The 23,381-nt window shown below is 39.9% G+C and overlaps 1 protein-coding gene across 1 annotated transcript; it reads left to right on the forward strand.

Moving 5' to 3' along the window:
- The first annotated feature begins 103 nt into the window (after positions 1–103).
- Positions 104–22,491, forward strand: PIK3R4 (phosphoinositide-3-kinase regulatory subunit 4). The gene is made up of 20 exons (XM_031590295.2): positions 104–217; positions 413–1,180; positions 2,431–2,564; positions 2,763–3,345; positions 4,814–4,948; positions 6,703–6,924; positions 8,663–8,836; positions 9,599–9,744; positions 11,607–11,810; positions 12,598–12,799; positions 13,782–13,981; positions 14,321–14,531; positions 15,297–15,462; positions 16,245–16,409; positions 17,529–17,740; positions 18,008–18,139; positions 19,532–19,632; positions 20,625–20,713; positions 21,159–21,267; positions 21,861–22,491. The coding sequence occupies exons 2-20, from the start codon at positions 451–453 to the stop codon at positions 22,029–22,031; spliced, it is 4,086 nt and encodes a 1,361-aa protein (XP_031446155.2). The 5' UTR covers positions 104–217; positions 413–450; the 3' UTR covers positions 22,032–22,491.
- Positions 22,492–23,381: the final 890 nt, after the last annotated feature.

The raw sequence follows: 23,381 nt of genomic DNA on the forward strand, positions 1-23,381 counted from the left end.
GCGGGGACAAGAAAAAGCTACCCCCCAAGACACCGCCGAGAAGCCCCCGACCCCAGGCCGTCATGCCGGCGCAGGATGTGAGCTCACGGCGCCGCCCCTTCTCCGCCCCGCTCATGGTGCCGGTTCCGCCGCCCTCAGTCCCGCCTCGCTGCATCCCGCGGCCGGGGGTGTCCCGGCTCTGCCAGGCCGGGCGGGTGCGCCGGGCCGGGCCTGGCCGGTGAGCGCCGCGAAGGGCCGCGGGGCCGCCCGGAGCCGGGCGCGGTGAGGGAGCCCAGAAAGGGGCGGGAGTGGCGGCGGCGGGGCCCGCGCGGGACCGCGGCCTGGGGGAGGCGGAGGCTGCGCGGGAAAGGGGGGAGATCCGCGGTCGGGCCGAGCCTATCCGGGTTGAAATGTTCGTTGTCTTTTTCCCGAGGTGGACGGGTGCCGCCCGCCGCTGCAGGAGGGGCCGCCATGGGGAACCAGCTGGCTGGCATCGCCCCGTCGCAGATCCTCTCGGTGGACAGCTATTTCTCTGACATCCACGACTTCGAGTATGACAAAAGCCTGGGGAGCACCCGCTTCTTCAAGGTGGCCCGAGCCAAGCACCGGGAGGGGCTGGTGGTGGTGAAGGTGTTTGCCATCCAGGACCCGACCCTGCCCCTGACGAGCTACAAGCAGGAGCTGGAGGAGCTGAAGATCCGGCTGCACTCGGCGCAGAACTGCCTCCCCTTCCAGAAAGCAACCTTGTCCGAGAAGGCCGCCATGCTCTTCAGGCAGTACGTGCGGGACAACCTGTACGATCGGATCAGCACGAGGCCGTTCCTCAATAACATCGAGAAGAGGTGGATCGCCTTCCAGATCCTGACGGCGGTGGATCAAGCGCACAAATCTGGAGTCCGCCACGGGGACATTAAGACTGAAAACATCATGGTGACCAGCTGGAACTGGGTTCTTCTGACGGACTTTGCCAGTTTTAAACCAACTTACCTTCCTGAAGACAACCCTGCTGACTTCAATTATTTCTTCGACACGTCGCGGAGGAGGACGTGCTACATCGCTCCCGAGCGCTTTGTCGATGGCAGCATGTTTGCCACGGAGCTGGAAAACATGCGAGATCCCTCCACTCCTCTGGTAGACCTGGCCAACAGCAACCAGCGAACAAGGGGGGAGTTAAAACGTGCAATGGACATCTTTTCTGCAGGTACCGAGAGAGATCCATGTGCTCTTCATGGTTGCTTGTCAGGGGTGCACAGAAGCTTGCTATTTTTTGTTTGTTTGTTTGTTCTTTTTACTTCTTATCTTTTGCTTTTTTGTTACAGCAGGCCTGGAGAACAGCTTGTGGAAAAAAATTGCTTACTTTAAGCATTAGGACTGGTCTCTAAATCTTTCAGTCAAGGAAAAAGTACAGATACAATAGAGTAAGCTACATGACTTAAATGCATCCCCATGTTGTCTGAGGAGCGCAGTCAGACACTGTTCTGTTACAACTTATCTCTGCCCTGGAAAAGAGGTGGCTCTACAGATCACAGATCTTCAGGTGGTTGAGGTCCTGGGGATGCAGTGTATGCTTCAGGGGACCGTGAGGAGAAACCGGTCAGTGGCACACCTAAGATCTGACTGCCTGGAAACAGAGCAGCTTTCCGGCACAATTTGGCACTATTGGCTTCAGAAGCTCCTTGTCATTATATTTTTCCCAAAAGCAGGAAATTGGATAACTTAGTAAGCTCCTGTCATGGTTCCACTCAAAAATTCTCAGTAGAGTCCCATTGTGGGAGCCTGTCCTGAGTCACAGGCTTGTTTTGAGTCATATGTTTGGCCTATTAGAAAAAAAAAAAAAAATTAAAATCTGAATGTTGAAGTAATGGTTACTTCACCTTCACCAGCCAAGTTTCCAGGCTGGTCCACTGACTGGACAAGATCCTAACCATGGGAAGCAAACTGCATGAACACGACACAAGCCTTTGAAGAGGACATGCATCATATACACAACAGGGTGCCATGCCTGGCAAACTTCTTATTTCTCACTGTTCTTAGGAGCTTGAGTGAATGTATGCTGTCCCTTAACATTACTGTTCTTGCTTTGTTTGACCTCTTGCTTGATTTACTGGCAGTCTTCCATGTAACAGTGATGTGGGTTCATTTTCTGATATATTTTTCATTTGGCAGGTGGTTGAAATCAATACCTCATGTTTCCTAATTACAGAATTCTCTGCTGTTGGCATGTTTGAAACAGAATACCTGGGAGGCGTTTCAGAGGCAAAATACCTGGGAGGCAAAAGCCAGTTTTTGGAGATGGAGATGCTATCCCCTTTCCACAAGTTAATTAGTCAGCTCATTAGTCTTGGTTTAATCAAGCTAAGGTTCACATAGGATCTGTTCTTATCTGTTTACAGAAAACAAAATTTCTGTTTGCAGTTCCCTCACATCTTTGACTTTTTTTTTTCCCCCCAGGCTGTGTAATAGCAGAGCTGTTCACAGAAGGCGTCCCCTTGTTTGATTTATCTCAGCTTCTGGCTTACAGAAATGGCCTCTTTTCCCCTGATCAAGTCCTAAACAAAATTGAAGACCGCAGTATCAGAGAGCTGGTAAGGGTGGGCTGCAGCATCAGAACCATTTCTGTGGTCTGCGTGTAGTTTATTTCACGTCCTTTTGTGACAAATTGCTTGTCGATTTTGACTGTGAGTTTGGGTTCTTTTTTTTTTTTTTCTTTTTTTTTTTTTTTCATTATGAATGTCTAAACATTTAATCTTTCTCTCCTGCTCCTTCCTTCTGCCTTTCTCAAGGTCACTCAGATGGTCCATCGGGAGCCAGATAAACGTTTAGCAGCTGAAGATTACTTGAAACAGCAACGTAACAATGCGTTTCCTGAAATATTTTACACTTTCCTTCAGCCTTATATGGCCCAGTTTGCCAAGGAAACATTTGTATCAGCAGATGAGCGTATACTGGTCATACGTAAAGATCTGGACAACATCATTCACAATCTCTGTGGGCATGATCGCACAGAGAAAGCCGAGGGAGAGACCAAAGAGAATGGGCTGGTTATCCTAGTGTCTGTGATAACTTCCTGTTTACAGACTCTCAAATACTGTGATTCAAAACTGGCTGCTTTGGAGCTGATTCTTCATTTAGCACCAAGATTAAGTGTTGAGATTCTTCTGGATCGTATTACTCCTTATCTGTTACATTTCAGCAACGACTCTGTGCCCAGAGTCAGGGCAGAATCTGTGAGGACACTAACTAAAGTTCTTGCTCTCGTCAAAGAGGTGCCACGCAATGATATTAACATTTACCCAGAGTATATCCTGCCAGGCATTGCACACTTGGCCCAGGATGAAGCCACTATTGTCAGACTTGCATATGCTGGTAAGCAGAAAAACACTCAAAACTCCAAATCCTCTTTTTTAATGTTCTTCTTTCACTGTTTTGTGTGCTCACAGCCAAGATAAGGGGTTAGAGCCTGGTGCTCAGGGAAATAGCCCTGCTTCTGTTCTCTAGATAAACAAGGACATAACAAGTAAAAGTATTTCTCCTATCAACCATGTATTAATATATGCATGTGAACAGGGCTTTCGGAGCCTGCCCACCCTCTGCAAATTTAATTAATTTACCTTAGCATTTTGCTAGGTCAGATTGATTGCTTAGAGTGGCCCAACTGAAATTAGTAAATATGAAACATATATAAAGCATCAATTTGTTATTATACTTTAGTTACTTTCCCACAGAATGAAATTTGGTGTTTAGGGCTGAGATTATCTTGCTATGTAATAGTCTGGCTTATACCTTCCGAGATGTTTTCTTCGTATGTTTATTCAGATATTTGAATCATGGTGGTTCAGGAAGCAATTTTGTAACGACACCCTTGTTTACTATTTACCTCTTACTGTTATTTGCTTTGACCATTTTGTTCACAAACACACAATTCAGTTGACAATGTCCCATGTGATGTGTTTGTGTGTTTTGTTGGTTTTTTTTTAGACTAAATGTACTGATAAAGCTCATTATCAAAGGCTTGTACAGATGGTGAGTCGAACCAGATAGCTAAGTCTGGTTAGGTTGCCTTCAATTGAAACAGCTTTCTTTTAAGAAAGCAATTGAATTTCAGTAAGTTAATAAATAAATAAGAATATTAAGCTAACTTTAAAAATATATACATGAGTTCAATTATGTTACCACACCTTTTGGAAGCAGTGTGACTTAGAGGATTTAATCCAGGCTTTGTGCAGTTTCCATTGGCATGTTGACATTGTCTTGGCTGAGACTCGGAATGACTGCTTAAGTGGGACATAAGCCCTGGCAGGGTTATTCTTGTGCCATTCTAACCCGTATAGCCTGAATTACTTCAGCAGCTTCCAAACACTGCAGGATGGTGCCAAATGGCATGGATAGATACAGGGACAAATGTCTTCAAATTGGAACCCAGCCCTCAAGGGTAACCCCAAGAATACAAATCCTGGCATGGTGGCATGTTGTTGTTTGGGGTTGTTATTAATTGGCCTTTCAGTTCTATCAAGCTACTTAGTCATCCACCTGAGATAAGGTGGTATTTTGGGCTAGTTTAAAAGATTAAAATTAGTTGCACTTACATTTGATATCCTTACAATTTTTCCACCCATTTACACAACCTTACCATGATAGGATGTGTCCCTAAGCACAGCATAGCTACCAGGTGCAAGTCCCTGAAGTGGGTTTGCAGAACATAGTGTGTCCTTTCAGTGGTATTTGCCCATCCTGACAGGTTTCCGAGTGGTTTTAATATCTCATAAGGAGATCATCAGGAGTCTGTAAATTGGCAAAGTAGAACAATTCTAAACCAAAATGTTTTCCTTTGCAGAAAACATAGCATTGTTGGCAGAAACAGCTCTAAGATTTCTGGAGTTAGTCCAGCTGAAAAATCTAAATATGGAAAATGAACCAAATGGTGAAGAAATGGATGAAACATCTCACCCTAGTGATAACTATGATACAGGTAATGTCGCTTCCACTTACCTTGCCTCTTTATAATAGCAAATTGTAGACCAGAGCTCCTGTTTTTTGTTGTCACTTAGCCTTCCTATAAATGGGAAAAAATGCTTTACCTCAGCTAGTATCTGTCACAAACTGGCACCTCTGTTGTGAACACTATGAAAGACAAAAAGAAAGAAAGAAATGAGCACAGTTCTCCAGAAGTTCTCAAGGTATTTGAGGCTGGTTAACTGTATATCCAACTTCGTGGTCCCTTCAACTAGTCAGCCCTGTTCCAAATGCTACTTCCACTGATGTGCTTGGCAGGGTTAACTTTGAAAAATCTGACAAGCTCTGGCATAGTCACAGTACTGTATTTTCCAGTCATTCTCTTCCCCAACTGTTCATGTGCCTGGCTATTCTTGTTTATTGTCTGCAGATGCCAAAAAAGTGGGTGTCTCTGACAGTAATATGGTCATCTGTGCTATTGTAACTATTGCACAGAGTGGTTTGGTGTTTTTTTTCTCCTTCCCTTGGCAAGGAGGGGTGAGTAAGAAGTAGACTATGTGTCAGCTTCAATCCCTTTAGTGATACATATGTTTCTTGAATAATACTGAGCAAGTTTTCTGAACTGAGAAGTTTGGGGCACATCTATTCTGGGCCAAGTACATTAATCTACAACTGATTATAATTGGTAAATTTCTCATGCATACACCATTTGGTAGTGAAAAGACATGCTTCACTTATATTTTAAATAGCTGCAGAACGATACTTAAAAAAAATCCCCTTTCAGTACCTTCATGTAAGCCATTGGGTGTTCACAGTTGCTGAGGCATGAGAGAAAGGAAGGCCCGTCTTACAGGCTCTGCTCCTAAGAAACACTGTGCTGTATTACCCAGCTAGCTGGGACATGAAAGTAGTAATGCAAGGAAGAAAAAATTTGAATGGTTCTATTATTTTCATGCTTTCAGAAACTAAGGCTGAGAAATTTGAACCCAGAAGGCAACTTTTCCACGTGACTGACAAAGTGTTTTGGAAAGTAAATTAGCTGGTCTTCTGACTGCCTGTGGGCAAATGGCAGTTACCCTGCAAAGCTGGAATAGCAATATCTGAATTTTGTTTGAGAATCTCCATTGTAGGCTTTCATTATTAGCTTATGCATCAACGATACTGTTATTTCTACTTAATGGAATTTTTTTTCTCAGTTGCATCACAGAAGCAAACTTTTGCCACTGTTGCTAGGGTAACTGCTGGAATTTGTAACATTGGAAGTGCTCATGTTTTCAAGTATTGTTTATTTCTCTCTAACCTTAATTAAGCCAGTCTACCTCCCTAAGTAAAAGTATGCTCTCGTCGATTCACAGATTTTACAACCGATGGTCAAATGGACACATAAAACCAGAGTTGTCTTGAAGCACCTTGTTTAACACAGTAACATTGCTGCTGACTCATTTGATGCTTTTTCACATCTGCGTTTCATTTTTAAACAAAAATGAGTTGGATCGTCTTAGTTGAAATTAAGATAAATGTAGAATTGCATTTCTCTGGTAATGTTGCTTCACATTTCTGTAGTCTGACTTTGCCACTACCCTCATGCTTAGTCTGAAGTCTTTCGTAAGCCAGTCCTTGGAATTGCTGAGATTCTGTTGCATTGTTTATCTTAGCAAGTTTTTCTATGGTGTTTTTCAGGATCTCAGTTTAACTCTCTTAGCAACATGCAGTATATGTGCACGTACTGTTTTTCACCAATCTAATTGTTCCCTCTTTTGTCTCTTGCAGAGCTGCAAGCCTTGCACGAAATGGTCCAGCAGAAAGTTGTCACTTTGCTGAGTGACCCAGAAAATATTGTGAAACAAACACTAATGGAAAATGGAATAACACGTCTCTGTGTATTTTTTGGACGACAAAAAGCCAATGATGTTCTTCTATCTCATATGATCACTTTCTTAAATGATAAGAATGACTGGCATCTTCGAGGAGCTTTCTTTGACAGCATTGTGGGTAAGGGTTTGGTTTCAGCCAAACAGAATAATTTTTTCATATCTTGGAAACTGCTAAGCCATTTCTTCTAAAGATGAATGTAATTTTTAGGAAGTGACATGCTGATTTATTGTGTAAATGTTTCTGCATGGAGTAAAGAAGAAACAATGTAAATATAAGTAGCTTTTTTTTTCTGTCTAAATGTTTCTTACAAATGAGACTGATAGATCTAAGGCCAAGTTAGATTAACATCAAAAATAAAATTTTAATTCTGTTTATTTTTACTTTTTATTTTTTTAAATCTTTCCTGAAGCTGCTAATTGAAAAAACTGAATTATGACAAATATTTGCTAAAATTTCTGCAAGCCCTCTAGAAGATGCATCACTTTACATTGTGCATGGTCTCATTCCTCAATAAACCTGTTTGTGTGATAAAAACTTTGTGCTCATTACCATATTATAGTAGAAGTGAAGAAGTTATTTAATGTGTAAACTTGATTATGATGAGAAGACATCTAATTGTGTATATATTTGTCAATCCCCAGTAACTGGGTTAGAAGCAGATACAGTTACCTGTCTGTGCTGTGTATTGTGTATGACAACAGCAACGATAAGCTTGAGTTATTTGATGAAAAAACAACTTTTCTCTCTTGAGAATGACCAGAGGACGTGCCTGGTTGCTTGCAGGAAGAAATGTCAGCTTGATGGATGTAAACCAAGAGGAAAGACCAGAATTTCAGCTAGGTCCATCTCCCTGACAGTTGCCAGAGATTAATTATAGTAGATGGGTTACTAATCCAAGGAAGCAATCCCAGATGACAGTTTCATGTGGACACTGTTGTGCGGGAAAGGAGAAGAAAAGAATAAGAAAGCTGTTTCTTTCTAATGGGATGTGGCTGTTAAGTTTTGGTCCATCAGCTTCAAAGGGATTGCATTTATTTTACTTTCAATCTTGGCTTCTTTCAGAGATTTTTGAATTATATTTTAAAATTGAATTTATTTTTGAAACTAGGGGCTAGGTGGCTTCGTGGTGATTAATAATTAGAGAGTGGCTAACTAACTAAATCTTGAGACCATGTCAGACTGGAAGAGTTTTAGAAGACTGTTAAAAAAGATTCTTTTCAACTGTTGGCAATTATTGTAGTAGATAAATGAATGTATTGTAAAGACATTCTTTGCTGATAACTAGTCTAGTATCCAGTTCAGCCTTTCAGGAAGCTGAATGCTCTTCAAATTACCATTGCTGCTAAATTAAAAGACAAAAATCCTGCTAACGTTCTTTCATCAGTGCTCATTTACCCTTTCCATGTACAAATGCAGGCACTGCATTCCCCACCCTTAGGAGCACTGCTGTTTTTGCCTCACTGTTTCAGACTTGTGCTGGCCAGCTGTGCGTTTACATCCACGCCTGACCTGTGGGAGGACTTCAGCAGGCACAGAGATCAGTTTTAGTCAAACAGCTTTCAGAATATTTGTCTAACTTTGTTTTCCCATCAAGTTTTAACAAGGATTGTGTCTTCCACATTTGCTTCTGTGTGAGTACTGGGTTTTGTATGACTGAGGCCTTGAGATTTGCTTCCTGCATCGCTGTCTCAGTATGTGCATATATTTCTTGTTTTGATAACTTTCTTGGAAAATGCTCACTGAATCTCTGTATACTGTTGGACTGAAATTTTAAACTTCAGAGAGGAAAAGCAAAGAAGTGTTCCTTTGGATTTTTATGTGCTTGTTATTTGTTTGTTTGTTTTAACATTTTCAGGTGTTGCTGCTTACGTTGGCTGGCAAAGCTCCTCAATACTGAAGCCTCTGCTTCAGCAAGGACTCAGTGATGCAGAAGAATTTGTCATTTATAAGGCCCTCAACGCTCTTACTTGTATGTGCCAGTTAGGGCTCTTGCAAAAGCCTCATATTTATGAATTTGCTTGTGATATTGGTAAGTTGGAATGCAGATGGTTACCTTGTTTTCCTATTAATGAAAACTTCATACTACAGAAAGCTTCCTGGCCAGCTTAATAAAGTTTCATAGCCTAACTGTTCAATATGCAATCCTATAGTACTCTTTTAGGGTTTACTCGAATTAGGCATGCCCAGCATTTGCTAGCTGTTTATCAAACAGCTAGTTCTTTTGAGACTTTACCTTTTAATGGCTTTTCAAAAGCATTCAGAATGTGGGGCAAGTGATCTGTGGTTTTATATCTCATGGCTGGATGCTGTCCCTTGATTACAACTTAGTAAAACCTGTGTAATTGAGATGGGCTTCTGAATCCAGTAGGAAAACATTAATTATCTCACAGTATAAATAATGACTATTCAAGGAAGAGAAGGAAAGAAGGAATGAATAAATTATTTACTTAAAAGGAAAAACAAATCCTTGGTACTTCAATTCTCTTTAACTACCCATATTAAGGTTAGCATTTATTTTTGGGTTAGTCTCCTCATTGTCAACTCCAGACTTGCAAAGAAGTGAAATGAATAGATAGGAAAAATATTCTTTCTGGCAACAGCAAGGAAGCTCTGCACCATTGGCCCAGTAAAGTTGATAAAATAATTTTCTCATTTCAGGTGTCAATTGTAGTGCTCTGCTGGAGGAAAGGCTGAAATTGGGGGTGGTTCTAGGAAGAGGAAATGACATTGCAGGCTGCCTTTTATAGGATGCTCCTCTCTTTAATTTGAACTCTAACAAATTTTCTTTCAGCACCTTTCCTGTGCCATCCTAATCTTTGGATACGTTATGGTGCAGTGGGATTTATCACTGTGGTTGCACAGTATTTAAATATTGCTGATGTCTATTGCAAGCTAATGCCATACCTCCATCCTTTTATCACACAACCAATTATACAGGTAATGCTTCAAATATTAATGTGAATATACCTTGATCAGTCATAATTCTGTGGTCTGTTGTCATGCTGCTGGCTGTAAGAACATTAATTGTTTTGTCATTCTTTGTGTTGTTCTTTGGGTTTTTTTTTCAAGTAAGCGCAGAGTTTGGGTTGTTTTGGTTTTTTTTAATCTCTGCTGGCAAATATGAATGGCCATCTTCATTTTTGACTTATCAATTCAAGGCTTTCATTGCTTGTGTCTAGGGATGGCCTGCATGATGCTGGCAATGTTTGCATGGACATTTTGCATACAGCTTCAGGACCTGTAGAATTCATCTCTCAAGTGTTTAAGTAGATAAGAAGCAGCTGCAGTACTTGCATTGAAGTGTGTAACGTGTGTTTAATGTTTTGTTTTTTAAATCACACAGTTGGTAGTTTAATTAAAATAATATTTTTCTTTCTCTTCCTAGATAGCTTTTGCAGTAGTCTAGGCACTAGTGTATAAATGTCTATCTTGTTCATATATTACTTTATTTTCTCACTCTAGTGTATAAATCTTTGCTTTGCTTTGCAACACTACACAGAATATGCAAGTCATACTGACTTGGGTCAGGCTACTTTTGAACTTATTTTTCATGTAAATAGTCTGCTTTGAGGAGCAAGTTATAGTAATGAGCTCTTATGGCATTGTTGTGATTGAGCAACCCCAACCCCACTCCATTATTTTTAGTATTCCAACTTTTATACAAATATTTATATCATAATTTTGGGCCAAATTAGGTTTGGCCATTTAACTCAAGGACAGTAACTAGGTGGTCTGTTGTATCAGTACTGCCCAATTACTTGCTACCACCATCTTAAAACCTAACCTTGAAACAGGAAAGATCAAGAACTAAAACAAATGTATAAATTCAAAGGAGTGTTAGGTCTGCAAATACGCTGAATTGTGTACAAGAATTTTTGTCCAGATGTTCTCTGGACACAAACAGACACTGAATCACCACCTGTGAGAACAGAAAGTTTTTTTCTGTTACAGTAATGAACAAACTTCCCCAAACTTAGTGGCTCTAAATTATGCCTGAACTCACTAGTTTCTTGTGATTGTTTGCTATTCTCTAAATATGCTTTTGAGGATTACTAAATTACATGGTTGTATACATACTGTTGTATACATAGACGAAAAGCCAGTAATCTGATACTGAGAAAGAGCTTTTCTATTAAATATGTCTACAAGGTAAACGTAAGACAGTTTGAAATACTATTTATTTGTAGTAGAATTTTTAATCCCATTTAGCTCAGTCAAGTCAATGTTCTGAGACTGCTGGGGGAATAGAAAGAAAATGGAGAAAATTTGATATGAGCAACATAAGGAAAGATCTAGAAGTTGTATGTACGTTATTGGCACGGTCATACATAATTTGATGTCACAGTGTGATTGATTATTTATTTATTGTTACTGTAAGCTTGAAAGCATGTCCTCAGGATCATAGAATCGTAGAATCATTAAGGCTGGAAAAGATCATACAGGTCAACCATCAACCCCTCACCATGCCCACTAAACCATGTCCCTCAATGCCACATCTACCCTTTTCCTGGAAACCTTCAGGGATGGTGACTCCAGCACTTCTCTTGTTAGGGTAATAGATTAGAGCTACAAAGTAGCTTTTATAACAAGCCTTCAGAGCAAGAGTTGGTTTGGGTTGTTGTTGTCATTTTTTCATTTGTTTTTTGCTTGTTTTTTTATTAATATTCATCGTTGTCCAATTACCAACCTGTAGGCTAGGGAAAAAAGTAGACATGATATCTACAGCACTTTACTGTTAGATTTCCCCTTTTAATGGATATCCTTCTTTCCATTGACTGATTTCTCTTTTTGAATTGCAGATAGATAAAGAAATAGTCCTGCTAAGTGTACTTAAAGAGCCTGTCAGTCGTTCTATATTTGATTATGTCTTAAGATCAAAGGATATCACAAGCCTTTTCCGACACCTTCAGATGCGTCAGAAGAAAAGGAATGGTGTTCTCCCAGACTGTCCACCCCCAGAGGACCCTGCCATTGCACAGCTGCTGAAGAAGCTACTTTCACAAGTGACTGTTTTTCATTTGTACTTTGGAAGTCAGGGTTGAGGGTCTTGGGCTATGTATGTCTCTACAGTAACCTTGCAGTTGCTGCTTTTAGAGAATCCCGGTCTGAGGTTCAATATAGGTTTGTTGGACAAAGAATTCAGAACCAATGGAAGATTCTTAAAAGATCTGCTAGAAATAGGGATCTTTCTGGCTTTATGTCTGAAATCACCAAATATATTTTTCTTTTTGAAGCTTTCAGTTGCATGTCTTAGATTTCAGATGCAATATATCAGTGTTGCAGAACATAGGCTACGTAATGTACTGGAGAGAATAGTGTGCATTTGTTAAAGAGGCAGACATGCAAATAACAGTGTAAAAACCAAAGGAAGGTGAAAAGTTTTGAAGCTTGTATGTGAAAAGGGGAACTGTAAGAATCACCCACGTGAAGTAGTGAGAACCAGAAAGAGGAAGGACTGCAGCCAAGTATGTGTGGTGTTCTTTCACCCCAGTGTTTGTGGGCTGTAGGCATAGCCCAGGTGGCAGTTAAGCAGAGTGCACCAGATGGTGATCCAGTATTAAATGCAGCTCTTCCCTCACCATTCTTCCTCACCTGAGGAAGAAAGATAAAACTACAGGAACTTACCCAAAGTTTCAAATAAGTAATAGACTGGTGTCCTGAGTTTTGAGGATGTGCTCCATCTTTTCTCTTCTGAACCAGTCACTTAATTTTGCCACTTCTTGCATGTGCATGCCTTGACGCATTTTCTTTTTCAAAAAAATAAATAATATATTTTCTCTTACTCTGTAGGGGATGACTGAGGAAGAAGAAGACAAACTGTTAGCACTGAAAGACTTTATGTTAAAATCAAATAAAGCTAAAGCCAATATTGTGGATCAAAGCCACCTGCATGACAGCACTCAGAAAGGAGTGATTGATTTGTCAGCTCTGGGAATAATCAGGAGACAAGTGGATCTGGTTAAAACAAAGCAGGAGCCTGATGACAAACGTGGTTGGTATATTTTGTAGTCTATCTAGATAGAACTAAGTCTTTAATTTACTCAGTAGTTTGTCCTACATAATTATTGCCACCCTCACTGAATTATCAATAAGAAAACCTAGCATGGTTCCTTAATAGCATGCTGCACCAAACGTGAGGTTTGGTGATGCTCTCTGCAACAGTGAAAGATGGGAATATTTTGCTTGTGAGAGTACTTAAATAAGATACAGAAATATCTGCAAGCCATGTAACTATTGCCATCCTATTTCCAGAATTAAGATGCTTGTCTGCAAGTGGTTTGCATCTAATTTTAAAGGAAAGTATACATAAGAACAGGATTTTTCATTTTTGTGCATCATGCGGAGTCAGGAGTGGACAGGATTTAAAAGTTAGTGTGGAGAGTCAGTGCTTGGACTGGTTTCTTTCACCTAGAACTCTTGTCTGTAAAGTCTTCTTGCCTTTAACTTTTCTTCACAAAATTCCTACAAGTTTAATTAGTCCCATGTTTTCATTTCACTGTCTGTTTTTTACAGTTTTAAGTGACTCCAAAGGAATGGTGAAAATAATTATTTCCTCTTTATAGATAGCATTCTTTAATCTACAGTTGATCATTTGCAATGATTTATCTACTGTTCCATTACCAACTTTCCTCTGACATAAGCCAATAAATGAGTAACTCTCACAAGGAAAAATTTTTCATGTGGATTCTTGCAGCTTTCTGGATGGAAAAAAGTCATGATATTGGAATTAATTACTACACGAGTCAGCTGTAAGTTTAATAAATGTAAACAGGACACTTGCCACATGTTCTGCCCTGTCAGCTGACGTAAACAACCTAGCAGTATTTTTTCTCCATTAACTATATACAGATAATAAATTGGCATGTATACATTGGTCTCACCTGCAGTCTGAAAGTAATGAGAGAGGGCTGCCATGACTGCATTTATTTATTTTTTTTGCTCCCTTCCCTCCCCTGCGTCCCAACTCCTTATAGCTAGAAAACATGTAAAGCAAGATTCAAATGTAAATGAAGAATGGAAAAGCATGTTTGGGTCTCTGGAACCACCCAACATCTCCCAGCCAATACCCAAAGGACACGGGCAAACTGCTGATCTGGAAGCTATCCAGGCTGGGAAATCACTTCGTTCAGAGTCCTCAGCTGGCATTTGCACCACTTTGTCATCCTCCCCACAGGTACTGCTGAAAAACACTCTCTTTGCCTAGAATCATTTGAGTTGGGAGGGACCTTTAAAAGCCATCTAGTCTAACTCCTGTGAATGAACGGGGACATCTACAGCTACATCAGGTTGCTCAGAGCCCAGTCCGTACTCTTATGTGAATACTTTCGCATATTTTAATTGTTTCCAAATTAGATGTTTTTGATTGAATTTTTGTCATGGTGGCTCTAAAATACTAAGTTAATTGTCACTAGTATTGTTGCCGTTGTATATTTGATTAAAACTAATCACTTCTGCGAGCCTTTACCTTTGTAATATGTAAGGCATGTATTTGTAAGTGCTCCTCTTCTTACAGGCAACTGATGGAACAGTTGTTCAGCCCAGGAAACCAACAATACCGGTACTGAGCAGTACAGTTTCTCCATCTGCATACCAGTTACGCATCACCACTTGCAAAACTGAACTCCAGCAGCTGATTCAGCAAAAGCGAGAGCAGTGTAATGCAGAAAGAATTGCCAAACAGATGATGGAGAATGCTGAATGGGAGAGCAAGCCTCCACCTCCAGGTAAATCACAGACCACCCAAGGCCAAAAGACAGATGCACAGAAGAAAAATGTTTTGAGTTAAAACTTAATTATCTCAAGGAAAAAGTACAAAGTGTTAGGAAAGCAGGAAATCTTAGGAAATGTGCTCTCTGTGCACAGCACTTACTTAGAAAAATATCTGCCTGCCTATGAAAGAGGATCTGGAACCTAGATCTTTACCTTTGCGGTAATGGACCCAAATGACTGGTCTAAAGCTCAGCATGTGCTCTCTGCTCCAGTGAGTTTTCTGAAGCAGAATATTTACAATAGGGTCTGTGGCAGATTATTTGCCTGATTACAGGTGATCTCTGCACTAGCTTCTCTACAGTGTCCATGTGTTACAAAGGCCTCTTTGTAATTTCACTGAACGCACATGGAACTAATCTAAAAGAAAATACTTAACTGGTTCTGCCAATAAGGTTTAGTGTAGAGTTGAGCAAATAGCCTTTTTAAGAAATGCATCACCTGTGCCCCATCCCTGGAGACACTCAAGGTCAGGCTGGACAGGGCTCTGAGCACCCTGATGTAGCTGTAGATGCCCTGTTCATTGGAGGAGTTGGACTAAATGACCTTTAAAGGTCCTTTCCAACTCAAATGATTCTATGATTGTGTGTTTTCAGTGCCTTCTATGCTTTGAAGTTATAATGGCTATTTCCCAATATGCCTGTTGGTGGGTGAGATCAGGGGAATCTTCATCTTCCCATTAGGTTATGAAATCAGTGCCAAGCTTTGTGATTTGTTTGTAGGATGGCGTCCCAAAGGATTGTTGGTAGCTCACCTTCATGAACACAAATCTGCAGTGAACCGCATTCGGGTCTCTGATGAACATTCCATTTTTGCCACTTGCTCTAATGATGGCACAGTGAAAATCTGGAACAGCCAAAAAATGGAAGGAAAAACCACTACAACCAGGTAGCTTTAAAATTCATGGAGCTGCTATTTTAGTCTGTTTTTTATTGTAGAGCTTGGAGAAAAATGTGAATCATTTGTGGCTATGTTGGAGATTTCTGTAGTGGTATAGACTGGTGTTTCTCTTGGCATACAAACACAAGATGGTAGAAATAGACAGTATTTGCAAGCAAATCTTGTTCTTTCCTTAACTAATTGAAACAGCAAAAGGATTGCTTCAGAATAGTAATTACAGGCTTTTTGGTTTCATTTCTATAAGTAAAATTCTGGTGCTATGGCTTAAAGCTGAGTTTTTTTTGGAACAGATTAGCTTTATGATTAACTGTCTCATGCACTGATAGTTGATGCAGCCAAGCTGTGTTGTTGGCTGAAACACAGATGGGTGGTTTGGGGCTGACAGTCTCTGTGAGAAGTATTTTTGGGAGAAGAGGATGTATCTCAAAATACAGATGCAGTGAACTGCAGTGTCAGTTAAATAACAGTAACTACAGTATGCTGCTTTGATAGAGATCTGGGGTAGACTGATGTTCTCTTTGTCTGGTAGACAGATGTGTTCTTTTGCACCTGGAGACTGTCACAACCCATAGGCTCAAAAATAGATGGTTAAAATTGCAGAAGTAACTCAGGCTTTGTTGCTTTCTAATTTTGAAACTCTTAAAAAGCATTGCTTTCAGAGGTCTCTTGAGCCATTGGTTTTAAATAGGTGTCTGAGAGAAGTCATTTTTATTTAAATTGCCACAAAATACATTTCCTCTTTTTCTGCCCCCACTCCTTTTACCATTCAGGTCAATTCTGACATACTCTCGGATTGGAGGACATGTCAAAACTCTTACATTCTGCCAGGGCTCACATTACTTGGCCATAGCTTCAGACAACGGTGCTATCCAGCTTCTTAGTATTGAAGCTTCAAAGCTCCCTAAATCTCCTAAGATTCAACCAATTCAAAGCAGGTATGTACTTACAGCAGTTAAATCTCCCTGCAGAACTCAAGCTGCTAGTATATCCATTGCTTAGTGAATGTTTGTTCCAAGCTCCTGCTGGCTGATCCCAGGCTGTACAGGAAGGCTATAATCTTATTCTGCTTCATAAGGAAGTGCTGAAAGGCAACAGCCCAGGAATGAGGATTTAGAGCTCTTGGTTAACACTATCTGCTATGTCACTGGACTCATTATGAGTTTGAAACTCAGTAAATCTAAATACTTCTAAATTCTTTTATTTATGTGCTGGGTTTGCTCATTTCTTACCTCCCCCGTTACAATGTTAATCTCCAAAATAACTTGATAGATACTCTTTTAGAGGTCATTAATGAACATTTAGAAACATACAATGTATAGTTTGGCTTCAGACCAGCAAATTTGTCTCCCAGGCTCTTAATATGAGTTAGGTGGCAAAGATATGAGGGATGGAATACTATTTAGAGGAATGTTTGGATGTTTTAATGTTTTTTGGGTTTTTTTTTTAGCCTTTCTATATAAGCAGTTTTGAATATTTGGCACCAATTCAACTGCTTAATCTTCCAGCTTGAATGTCCAACAGCTGTCTCAGAGACTTTTTCAGCTCTATATAAAAGTAACTTTTTGTTTTAAACATCCTCTATTGTTTGGGATTAAGTTCATAAATGAAGTAAGCTTAATCTAAGGAGGTGGAAGCTACAAACCAGAGATGTATTTTCCTTTTGGCATATATTCAGTCACACACCATGTGTGTGCACATGTGATGTGACCGAGCACAGTTCTCTCAGTACAGTAGTGGAGAGGAAAAAAGAGATGTGTGTCCCTGCCAATAGGCTGTGAGTAGGTGAATATCTGAGAAACACAGAATACGAGTCTGAGGGAAATATATGAAACAGAGACACAGAGCACTGCAAAGAGCTGTTAACAGAAGGCCTGCTGGTGCTATAGACAGAGGTCGATAGTGCGTAAGCATGCGTTGGAATAAGACTGGAGAACTGTTTCTAGCCCTTGAGTAGTAACATGAAGAAGACAATGCTGTTAGTCATCAGCTAGTGAAAGGAGTCTTAAACTTGAAAGTACTATCTGTTTCTAAATCAGTGTATTCTTTTAACCCAGATCCTTGGATTTGAAGGATGATGGCTGTGTGGTAGATATGCATCACTTCAATTCAGGAGCCCAGTCAGTGCTGGCTTATGCTACGGTTAATGGATCTCTGGTTGGATGGGATTTGCGATCTAACAGCAATGCTTGGACACTGAAACATGATTTGAAGTTAGGTCTCATAACTTCATTTGCTGTGGACATACACCAATGCTGGCTGTGTATTGGTAAGTCTGTATTTCTTATTAGCTGATTTTTGTTTCCCCACTTTGATTTTCCTTTACAATAACTATAGCTCAAGCTTTTGCTTCATCTGATTGACTAGAATATGCTGTTTTTCAAACAAGGGGAGAGAAATAACCTCCTGATATATTTGTGTGAAGTAGTCTGTCCTGTAATTACTTTAAGTCCCATCTCCTAGAAATAGAGCACAAGGATATAGACAAAAACCCATGTAACTGTCCCTCTGACTGTGGACAGCTATGTCTCACCAGGCACAAGCAATGGCACCATGGCATGCTGGGACATGAGATTTCAGTTACCAATCTCCAGCCATTCTCATCCTTCCAAAGCCCGAATCAGACGCCTGCTCATGCATCCTGTCTATCAGTCTTGGGTTATTGCAGGTAAAACATCTTAAACTTACCTCACTGTTGACAGAATCTGTGATTAAAGAAGCTTCTGTTTCAATTTCTGCTTCAAGCCCTGCTTTATGGTTGGTTTTTTTTTTATTGTTTTCGTTTATATTTTCTTCGATTGTAGTTTTTCTTGTGCTTTGCTTGGGGAAAGGAAAAAGGGAAAGCTCATGCTTGTAATCTACCACTGTGCCCTTCTTGGCTTTCTAAAAGTAAAAAAGGAGAGAGGAAAAAAAAACATATCTAGTAATAAGCCATTATGAAAGCGACAGCTTCTGTAGTTCTTATTTTCTGGAGCATCACTCTCATGAGTGTCCCTCCCTATGTGCTAACACATCACTTTTTGTAAACAAAATGTTATATAAGACAAAACCTAGAATTATGACATACATTGAAATTGATGGGAATTCTACCACTGCATTCAGTGCCCTTGTAGAACAGAGACTAAAAGTCCAGTCCCCACTTAATTCTGACCCACCTGTGCCTTGGGTTAGAGCTTTCAAAAATCTTACAAGAGTCCTCATCTGGTGTTTTCACAGCTGCTTCATTCTCACTGCATATACCACTGTCATATGCTGTGCTCATACTGGAAAGTGCTTCTACATGTTCATGTCAGGAAGACATTCTAAAAAAGACAAGTACTATAAATTAATACTGCAATAATTAAGTTGATAAAGTTGCTAATAAAATGAATTCATGAATAAGTTTCCTATTTTACTTAAAGTTGCTTCTTAGGTTTGACTAATTCTTTCAGCAGTGAACCACCCTGGGACCAAGTCAAATTTATTTAAAAGTCATGCAAATAAAAGAATGTTCTCTGTGCTTCCTAGTTTTTCTTCCCTGATAAAGAATAAATTGTGGTGACAAAGTTCATTATTTTAAAATCGTATTGAAAAATTCTTGCCTATGAGGTTGATGCCAAACATGTAAACATTCCCTTTAACAAATTCGTTGCCCATCTACCTTAAATATGGGTGTGAAATGTCACTGTAGCTACTGAACTTAATAATTTTGGATTTGCTGTCATAGCTGCCCATGAATAATCTCCAAAGTCACTAATGACAGTGCCAAACAGCAGACCATCCATTGTTCCTAAAGAAGCATGACAAGTTATCTAGGGAGGAAATTATGAGGTTTTAATTCTTTTTAAAGAGAATGGAAGACTAAAGCAGGATTCTGAATTCTCATGAGTGAGGCACTTTACTGGAGCTGCTATCAAGGGGTAAAAACATGCCTGGCTGATAAAGCAAGACTAACAGCTGCTTCAGAGAGCAAGTAAAGAATGTCTCTATGTCATACCTTCTATATTATGGCATTAGAGTGACAAGCGAGAACCAAAGCAGCACGTTTTATTTGTATGCATTGGCATTATCTTTCCTGTAGCTGTTCAAGGCAATAATGAAGTCTCCATGTGGGATATGGAAACTGGTGATCGACGCTTCACTTTGTGGGCCAGCAGCGCACCGCCTCTTTCAGAACTGCAGGTCTGGTCTTTTTCTCTTCCCACTTCTGTTCTGTAGCTGGTCCAGAACAATCTCAGCCTCCATGCTGTGAATCAATACAGTTACATGTCTCTGTGGCCTTGCCAGTTTGCCACCAGGAACAAGCCCTGGTATTTATTTTGGCACTGTAATTGTTTTGCTGTCAAAACTAAATTCCTTTTGTAAAACATGCAACCTAAATCTTCATTGGTATCTTCCACTGCATGTGGGATGCATCCAGTCACATTCTCACAAAACCTGTCAGCCAGTCAAACCTAGAAAGGTGTTAGTGAAGCCAAAATTCATGGTATGGCATCTTGTACTTACTTTTACTTGCAGCATCTGGGAATGTGGGTACTCCATAAGCATCTGCTCTTTTGCACGTTCCTTTTACAATGCAATGCCATTGCTACACTGAACTGTTAGCTTAAAGCACAGAACTCCACTCCCAGGAGTTAACTGGGAAAAAAGCAATCTGGGATATAATAACAAATAACTGCATCTTCTATAAATGTTGCAAATGCAGATCCGGAATCTACCTAAACTTGAATTGGTATGTGCGTGCTACAAGTTTGTCAGGTTCACTTTATTTGATCACTTACTTTGCAAAGTCAAATATGAAACTTTGTGATTTGTTTTCTGTTGTGTGTCCCTTTCTTAAAGCCTTAACGCCATAGAAATTTGAGAGTTCATGTGCTTCTCAACAAATTTTACCTGCTTGATTCTCTGCTGAATAAACTCTCTTATTTGCCATCACCGAGAATTGTTTGGGATCTTGGAGAGTTTTATCTGTAGTGTTCTGTGAACCATAAGAAACAAAAGGAAGCACTTTACCTTAATGTTCTAAGGTGTGGCCTATTAATAAAGTAACTCTGTTTTTGTTACAAGCATTTGGAAATGGGATGTATAAATGTGATTAAGAATGCACTCCCTTTGTCAAGCATGGCAACGGCTTCTGATAGTACTTCTTAATAAATACCTCTTTTTCCTACTAGCCTTCTCCTAACAGCATCCATGGAATATACTGCAGTCCAGCATCTGGTAATCCCATATTACTGACAGCAGGCTCAGACATGAAAATAAGGTAATAAATCCAACAACACTGTTTGATGCTCTCCCTTCTACATTTGTATATGCATTAAGTTTTGCCAACCATTGCAAGAGTAAGCTCTAAGAAGTCTAAACAATAATACTGAAGATGTGTTCACTAGCAAGCATCAGTGAGCAGAATTATTCTCAGCAAAATTAGTGCAAATATCTCTGTTTTTCTGAAATGCAATGTGTGCTGTTTTTTACAGTTCTTGGTAGGCAGCATAGCAGAAATAAACTCCCCAAAAATGACCTGTGTAAGCTTGCTATGAACATTGATTTCTTTGCTTCTTTTGTCTACTAAGTGCACAAAGCATGTAGTCGTTGTACTCGCTCATTTTCACCGCAAGAGCAAGACACGTTTTAAGCAGCTGTGTTCAGCTGATTTAAAAAAACAAACAAAAAAACAATAGTTTTATCGTGTTTCTTTGTTTCTTTAGGTTTTGGGATCTAGCCTACCCTGAGAGATCTTACATTGTTGCAGGAAGTTCTAATTGCCCATCTGTGTCTTACTACAGGAAGATAATTGAGGGCACAGAGGTGGTTCAGGTATTTTGCTTTGTTTGATAACCTGTTCAGCTTGCTTTTTTATGAGGGCCCTGTGGGTTACGTTAACTGCACAACAGCTTTCATTGCAACTATCTCACTTACTTCTTACAGATGGTATCAGCACAGTGTTTTGACATAGCTAGAAAGAAGTCACTTTAAAAGAAACAGTGTCGGTTATTTTTGACAGAATTGAACTTACCAGATGAACTTGATGCAGAAGCCACGGCTTTGAACCAGTTTTTATAAAACCCTTGGAATGTTAAGATGTGTGTGTTACTGTAGCTTCTTTTTCCCTGCAGGATTGTTAAATCTTACTAGTTTGTATTACATTGAAATAAATATGGGGAACAATAGTGATTTTCCTAATCATCTGTTATGTCAGTTCAAAGCAAGAGAGAGGCTTTGCGCAATGAAAAGAAATGAACCAAGAAATAATTATAAACCAACCATCAAAAGGGTGGGAGTTGTTTTTTGTTTATCTGAAGGTAACTTTTTTTTGGTCTTCACAGCTTGGAAAACTGTCATGTGGGACAGTGCTCACCTTTCTGTAAATATATTATTTTCACTTTTTTCTTTTTTTTTTTTTCCCATAGGAAATTCAAAACAAGCAAAAAATGGGGCCCACTGATGAGACCCCTCGGAAGGGTCCAGAGTCTCTCCCCGTTGGACATCACGATATTATCACAGATATTGCAACTTTCCAGACCACTCAAGGGTTTATAGTAACTGCATCAAGGGATGGAATTGTTAAAGTATGGAAATAAGTTGCACTAATACATAGTATGTAAATATTTGTAATAAATAAATGATGCTATAATGAAGTTTTCAAGGACTGTTTCCAGATCATGGAATAGAATGGACTTTAAAGACTATAAAGGGGGTGATAAAATCAGTTATCAGTGTCCTACCACCCCGTTAAAAGCACTTCTTAATCACTTCTTTTATTAAAGATGTTTGGTATCAATGGCATTTCCTTGGAAGGCCTAGCAGTTTATGAAGAAATTGTTTATCTTGGCCTATCCTACATTGTTCTCAAGGATCTTTCAGAAGCTGATGGAAGGAATTCCCACCTTACACATTGTAAATGCATAAAAAGGAGAGGGCTGCGACAAGTATGTCAATGTCTGACTGCTGCTGCATTGAATCTGAGAAATGAAATATGAACCAGTGCACTAATGTCCCTGCATATTCTAATAACTGTAATAAAGTCCACTTGAGCTTCCCTGTTTGGTACCTGAGTCTGTTCACTTCCGTTGTTCTAATATGGTGACTCTGTTGTATGGCTGCTACAGTATAAAAACAATTTGCAGGGAAAATGAGTTGGCTCAGCCTTTAGAAATGACAGTATTGTCAGACAACAAAATTGTTACAGTTTCAGAGGTCATCTTTTGTAGATGCTGTAACACTTCCAAAGACTTTTAATTCTTTTTACTTTTTTTTTTTTTGAGGGGGGGAGGAGGGGATTTCAGAAGCTTTGGATTAAAAGAGGGCAGTCTGTTTATGATCCTTTGATCAAATAAGATGGGTTTTCTTGTGTGTGTGCTTCTGCTTGGTTGGTTTTAAGTGAATGTAGAAGCAAATTGGTTGGGAGAAGTTGCATCAACAGGGTTAGCAGCTGCTCCTGACAGCCTTCTTAGTAGTGGCTAAACAGGGGAAAAAGTCAGCAGCTGAGTCTAACACAACACAGCCTATGTTATCTGGGGAGATTAAGAGTCACCTTATGATGCTACTTCCCTCAGTACTTATGGGTGCATCCCATCAGGGCTCAGGGATTTTATGTATGTCCAGTTTGCTTAAATATTCCATGGTCTGATCCTATTCCACCAAGGGTGCTTCTTTTTTACTACAGATTATCCCCTTGGTCTCCTCTGACACTGCTTCAATCCCAGTATCAACTCCTTATTCATTAATACTGCCATTGCTATGAAAACTCAAAGTGTATTGCATCTGGCCAAAGCATGACACCATGCACCTTGTGCCTAAAGGAAGAACACAGGACTTGCTTGCCATGTGCTCTAGGCCCACATTAAGGGCAGGGCAAACACCATCCTTGTTACAGAAAGGTTACTTTAATTGCGATATGTTTTAGATGATCTTAGCCCCTTTCCTGTTAT

This window comes from Phasianus colchicus, chromosome 6, assembly GCF_987193195.1.
Source record: "Phasianus colchicus chromosome 6, bPhaCol1.hap1.1, whole genome shotgun sequence".
Lineage (NCBI taxonomy): Eukaryota > Metazoa > Chordata > Aves > Galliformes > Phasianidae > Phasianus > Phasianus colchicus.